The sequence below is a fragment of the Wasmannia auropunctata genome, unplaced genomic scaffold, assembly GCF_000956235.1.
Source record: "Wasmannia auropunctata unplaced genomic scaffold, wasmannia.A_1.0 LD336076.1, whole genome shotgun sequence".
NCBI classification, from domain to species: domain Eukaryota; kingdom Metazoa; phylum Arthropoda; class Insecta; order Hymenoptera; family Formicidae; genus Wasmannia; species Wasmannia auropunctata.
In genome coordinates this window covers 3,092,869-3,099,363 of record NW_012026814.1, presented here as the reverse complement: position 1 = coordinate 3,099,363, position 6,495 = coordinate 3,092,869, and the positions used below count along the sequence as shown (strand labels likewise).

The 6,495-nt window shown below is 35.0% G+C and overlaps 1 protein-coding gene across 1 annotated transcript; it reads right to left on the bottom strand.

The window, feature by feature from the left end:
- Positions 1–1,350: 1,350 nt before the first annotated feature.
- Positions 1,351–4,643, bottom strand: LOC105449292. The gene is made up of 3 exons (XM_011688424.1): positions 4,486–4,643; positions 3,258–3,481; positions 1,351–3,178 (listed from the first exon to the last, which is right to left on the bottom strand). Exons 2-3 carry the CDS (start codon positions 3,351–3,353, stop codon positions 1,373–1,375), a joined length of 1,902 nt encoding a protein of 633 aa, XP_011686726.1. The 5' UTR covers positions 3,354–3,481; positions 4,486–4,643; the 3' UTR covers positions 1,351–1,372.
- Between the last annotated feature and the right edge of the window lie 1,852 nt (positions 4,644–6,495).

The following is a 6,495-nucleotide window of genomic DNA, read 5'->3' as shown; positions in this document are numbered from 1 at the left end:
GCTTATGAATAAGCAAAGTTAATAAATAATAATAAACTTTAAATCGAATCTATCGTAATCCTCTTTGTGTAATAATTCTTTTATCAATTATTCTCTTTTGTGTGAAATATCTGTGGCTTAATCCATTCCTCTGGAACCTTCCTTTATTTGCGCAAATTTTTCGTCAATCTTCCTCTGCAACTTCTTTATTTTACCTTTTTATGTCACCTCAATATATCTCATAAATCCGCATAAGTCCTCAATTCTGCGACAATCCATAATTGTTGACATATTCTCTATCTTCATAATAACTTCTCTCATAGTTTCCTTATTAATATCCTTGCCAATAGGCAGAACGCTCTCCAAAAAGGCTTTAACTCTAATTTGTGTTTCAAGTCACAAGTTGTCGTATTATGTTGTACTGCGGAAAAAGATGTACCACAAAGAGTGCTCGATACAAATGTAACAGTAACGAAGATGCAATGTTCTACATTATCATCTATGTCAATTTTGAAAGAAGGATATTTCTTTGCAAACAAATAATATAACAAAATAATAATTTTTCCTAATATAATTTAAAGTTCCAGTTTAGAACTCCAGTTTAGAGAAAAAAAATTTCTATTCTTTTTCAAAATGCAAGGACTTAAAGATGATACATTTAGTTAGGAAATTAAACAATATGAGAAATATAAGAATTCTTATCTACTATAAATTTCACATTCACAATGTCCTCCTGACTAAAGTTTTCAAACTTCTTCGATTTTCTGTAATGTAATAAATTGAATGACAACAGACATAGATAACACGTTTACATTGTAATTTAAGAATATACTCATATTAATTGTGAGAAATTGATATAAAAAGACTCCCGAAAGAAAAAGTTTTGTAGTTCCATTAAATACAATATAAATTTTTGTGTCAAGATTTTTAAATGCGATTTTTCGTCCTACTCTGATTTTTTTCTAATTCCTTATGTTAAATTCTCTTCTTTCTTATTTCTTTTATTGCGTCTAAGCCCTTTAATTTGATCCGCGACATATTTATAATTTTATACGCTATATTCGACCTAAACACGAAGATCGCGACGGTATCATGTTTAGATTATAAATTTCATGCAGCCCGGGACCGAAGTTGGAGAATACGCGATTTTGTTATACTCGGATATGTGTGATATAGGATATAATGTAAATAAGTATAGAGACTATTGCAATTATAACATTTTGTATTTTCTGATTATAAAAAAAGAAAGTTTGTGTGTGTAAAAAGATATATCAAAAATAATGTAGTACAAAAAATATAATAACGCGTTTGCTAATATAATTAATATTCAATTCTCTATTGAAATAATTTTTCTAAAAAGGTATTAATTATTCATGAGAAGAATATATTATTTCTAAATTATTTTAAAATATGTACACAGATTCTCTCTCTCAAAATCAAGAACTATTTCATAACCATCGTCACCATCGATAATTGGTGCCACTTCTTCATGTGAACACAATTCAGAAAGATCGTATTTGGAAGTATCGAATGAAAATCCTAGTTCGCACTTTATCTTGTCTTTACTTCTCAAGCACTCCAGCATAGTTAAGTTTGCAAAATCTTTGGGGGCATTTTTCTTAATATATATCCATGTATGAAAAGCTTTTGTGTCTAACTGTTTACAAGTCAACAAAACATTCAATGCACACGCAGTCATGGCTTTTCTGTACCTTTTATTATTATAATGTACAACAGTTAGTCCGTGCAATGCAAGAGAAGTAATCTTCTCAAGATTCTTAGAATGATTGAGATATATAGATTTGAATCCCTCGAGTTGAAAGATGCAGGTACATAAAAAGGAGAATAGACATTTGCTTTCCTCATAAACATGCTCAGACAATATGCCTAGTTTATAAATTAATTGACAGCAAATACACCATAGACGTATCCAATGGGTTATCCTTTCGTTTTTCTCTATTTCGATAATAATAGATTGGATGCTTTTCTTTAAAATATTCTTAGCCCTAATACACACTTCGACCGGCAAAGTTTTAGCAGGAAAATGTACTATGAAATAACAGATATCTATGTTTGTTTTTAGAAAATCGTCTAAATTATTCATAGTACTGCAGCAGTTCATTTCGCACCCTCTATAAAACTTATTTATATTTATAGTAATAAATAATTTCATTAATTCTAGCAAGATGCCAGTATCGAGCAAATGTTGGAGCATATGTTTATCAGTCATCGCACAATTGTTCCAGTATTTAATTAGGAGCTGGCTCACCTGTAGATTGCCGAGTGCATTAAATTTAAGACATTGAGTGTATCCGTATTTTTGCGCATTATTTAAGTTACAATAAATGATATTTTGAACACTTTTGGTATTATCGCTGGTGAGATTTTTCATTGGCACTAAAAGAGTCTTACAGAAGTTTTGGAATTGTTGAAAGCACTGGTAGCATTCCTCGTCTTCTGCCAGAACGGTCTCAAAATAAGTAAAAAATTGGTTTAATGTTTCTACTGTGCATCCCATATCTGCATATTTGCTTGTCTTCATGTCATCATTAGAAGCATCCCACATATTAATACCATTTATTATATGGCATATGATATTAATAATATAATGATATATTTCGTATTTCTCATTTTCGTCCAAATACAACTCCAGTTTTGACAAGCATTCTAATATATATTGACCAAAATTGTTATAATACTTTTTATACTTGAAATCAGTTAAACTACATAAATTTTTGTTTATTTTATCAAGCAAATAAGTCGTATAATTTTTATATCTTATCTGAATTACTTCCATTTCTTTATTCAGAACACTTTTAAATTTACTGTAATTTTCTGCATTTGTTTCAATTTGAAATGTTCCATACGTGTTGAAAGTTAACGTGTTCCACAAGTAATACACTTTTTCCAGAAAATCCTCCCTGATATTGCATCGTATATAGTCAGAATCCAAGAAAAAACAGATATCTACCGCATCCTCGTATAGATTAAAAGAAATTAAACATTGTGTAATTTTAAATATAGCTATGACAAATGTTTCATCAGCTAGCTTCTTAGATAGCACGACTGTGCAAAGTATTTTAGTTAATTTTGCAATGCTCTTTCCAGTCTCGTAGTTCCGTTTATCACATTTTTCTGCCGTGCGGCACAAATGTACTAACAATTGAAGTATACTGTCGGGTCGCATATGGCTACTCATCTGAAAGATATTGACAGTGAGAACGTGTTCACAAATAAAGATATTATTTAATATTTCAAATGAGAGAAAAAGAACATACCAAGAGTATATCCTTCGACACATCTTGCAGTTTCTCCGACTCTATTAGTTCCATCCAAGTCTTAATTTTTGCCTCTATCTCGCCGATCTCCTCCATCTCTCTCGGGAAATATAAAATCGTATTAAAGTATTAAACTGTCGGCCCTTCGTAAGACACCTTGCAATTCTTAATCACCATCGACAATCGAGAGACCGTTTTGCGTTTCGCCAGGCGTGATTTTAAATCTGTAACATGCGCAACGTAAACACAATATAACCTTTTCACACTTTTATGTTGTTATCAATTTAAAGGACGGTGCTTACTGAACGACAAGACGTGATGTCTGCGTGATTCGCGTCGCGAGTTTCGATTGGCTAACAAGAGCAGCGATCCGAGCATTTCTGACGATGATGAAATAATCGCGCGGATAGTGGGAATTTGATTGTCTCGAAAGAGGATCGATATTTCGCCGTTTATTTCGATGCGTCGTTACGTTTTCTCTCCTCTCTCGATTTTTCCCCCCTCGTCCCATTTCCATCGATCGATGACACAATTCGTTTCGAACTTTTTAGTCAAAAGTTTCGAACGCGAGAATAGACGACTAAATAGCAAGGAAACGGAGCAGCGGATCGAGCGAGGCTCGGTCGACGAATTTAACTCGCATGTCGAAAAATGACGTGCCGTGCGTTTCGTCGTGCGAGTTCGAGGTACGATTCTTCCGATACTCCGGAGAATCGAAGGCAGCCGATTCTCGGTGTTTCCTTTTCGGAAATAATTGAATATAATCGAGCAAGGAGAGTAGATAAGGAAGAAACTCATTCATGCGCGCGCGAATAAGCACGGGTATAATTACGTTTGCAAGTGAACAGACATATAAACGTAACGATTAAAAATATAAGTTAACTTTTTTTATGAATTTTGACGAGTATTCTCGAATATCTTTTGACAGATCGAGCGAAGTGCGCTCATGATACAAATATATTTATATCATGATGCAAGCGCGGCAATCAAAGGTTTGCCAAGGTCTGTTCGAATTGCACTTTTTTCACTTAAAATCCTCACTTTTTGTCTTTCTAACTTTCGATATATATTAATTTCGTTTTAAACACGAAGATGTATAATATTTTTGGAGATTTCAAGCAACATAAACTTTTATATAAAAGTATAATAATTATTGTTCAAATATTTATGTCGGCAGTCGACAAGTATATATCAAAAATTAATAATGTTAATATTCTTGTATTATTACCTTCGAGCCTCGCCATGCAATAATAATCACGAATATTTATCCAGAGTCGGAAACTTTCCTTCTTTGTCCGTATCGTAGATAACTATAAAAAGATCTATCTTGTGGGGGATGTTTTGACCGCGATGCGTGATGTGCCTCCGGACGACAGCGAAAACCAAAGAGCCGGCAGGGCGAAAACTTCGGGTTATATACCCGAGTAGTCGAAACGTCACCGCATTTTTCTTTGACGAAAACAGGAAATTAGTCCGATCAGCTGACGGGCACGGGGTGATCAGTAGCTGACAACTGATCAGGTGTTTTCGCCGAAAGCCGCGTCCTTGGCCCGGATGTTTACCGTCTCGGTTTGTTTGCGCGAGAACAATAACGCGCATCGCTCGTCAACCGCCCGAAAAACACAGCTCGGAAACGCTCATTTTTTTTTAGTAATCGAGCGACCGGGTTTAATGATGAATTTTAAACAGGGGACATCTCGATTTTTAAAATTCCAAGGAACCGAAGCGAAACAATACCTTTCAAAAAAATCCTTTTTATGAAGACGTAGGAATTTTAGAAATATATATATAATCTGCGATTAATTTCTAACTATTTAGAACTTTTTTTATTTATAATTATTTATTAATAGAAATTACAAGTTTTTAGTAGACGAATAGATAGTTGTAAATTCATGGAATTATTCTCCTTAACTCGGATTCTAAGCCACTGTTTATCGGCGAATTTGCCAATGACTTGAATAGAAAATGTCGCAATCAAATTTGCTCGCATATCTCTTTCCTTCTTCCTCTCTCTCTCTCTCTCTATCTCTATCCGGCAGTCTACGTCTCCTTAGAGAGACTCGGTCTTAATATTCTCTTCTCTTGTAATTCCATCTCATCTCGCGACGCGACATTTGCGAGCCGATTGCAGCAACGTTGTTGGTAAGCGCAAGATGGAAATAAGATGGTCCAGGTGAACGACAGAGAAACCGGCGGGGAGAGAGAGAGAGGCGAGGGTGGTGGAGGAGGATAGTCCTGTAGGTGAGACTAGCTTTCTCCACAATGCAATTGCCTGCACGCGCACGAGTCACAAGTCACACCGCAGAGTACAGACTCTCGTGTAGTCCATTGTCCTCATTGCATGCCCGTCTCCCTTGTAGTTTAGTGGGTTACCCACCTGGAGATTTTCCTTAGACGTGACGTTAGATAATCACTCGCGTCATAGCGTCACAGTTTTGCCGCGAAATACGCGCGGGAGGTAATAAGAGGAATGATTGCGCGCTTGCGGTATATTATCTTGCGCCTCGGTTATTACATCTTGTCTTGCAAAATAACAATTACCGAACACTTGCATCGTTCTAATTTCAAATTGGACATATTTATGATCTACATTAACTATTAATTTTGGATAATATCATTAGCTAGAATTCAGTTTTTGTTAACTAGAATTAATATGGTTCAATTAAAAGATAGTTATTTAACTGTAAATTTTAATTCTCGGAATTTTTTAAAGAGTTGCAGAACAATAATCTATTAATCTTATTTAATTGGAAAGGCACGTCGGAAAAGTGAAAAAAAGTACAGAAGGATTTTTTGCTCGACAGCCCTCCTCGTTCTAGCATTCTTATCGACGTAAACCCGGGACGTGAGTTTTTCCACGTGTGGCATGCGTGCCCCGTGGTGCATCGAGTTTGACGCACTTTCAGGGCCGATGCGTTTTTGTTGTGCGAGACTTACGAATGCATCGTGCGTGTAGTTAAAGTCCTACGCGGGTATAAAGCGCAACGGGGGGTCAAGGCGTTGCATCCTTTTCCGGAGATAATAGGGAAAAGCTCGAGGGGAAACAGAAACAGGCTAAAGATCGTTTTCATACAATTTTAATTTCACCGTAATTATTGTTTTATATTTTAATTTCACAGTTCTTTATACCAAATATATAGCACTAAATGAATTAAACGTGATTTAAAAAATTAAAAAATTGCGATTTTAATGAAATATATTTATCTGAGGAGCAGAAAAATGTGCAAGTTAAAAAAGA

Excerpts from the sequence above, each read along its gene's own strand:
- LOC105449292 (XM_011688424.1), bottom strand. The coding sequence starts at position 3,353 with ATGGAGGAGATCGGCGAGATAGAGGCAAAAATTAAGACTTGGATGGAA. Across the intron at positions 3,179-3,257 it reads TGTCGAAGGATATACTCTTG|ATGAGTAGCCATATGCGACC; the intron begins GTATGTTCTTTT and ends AATATCTTTCAG.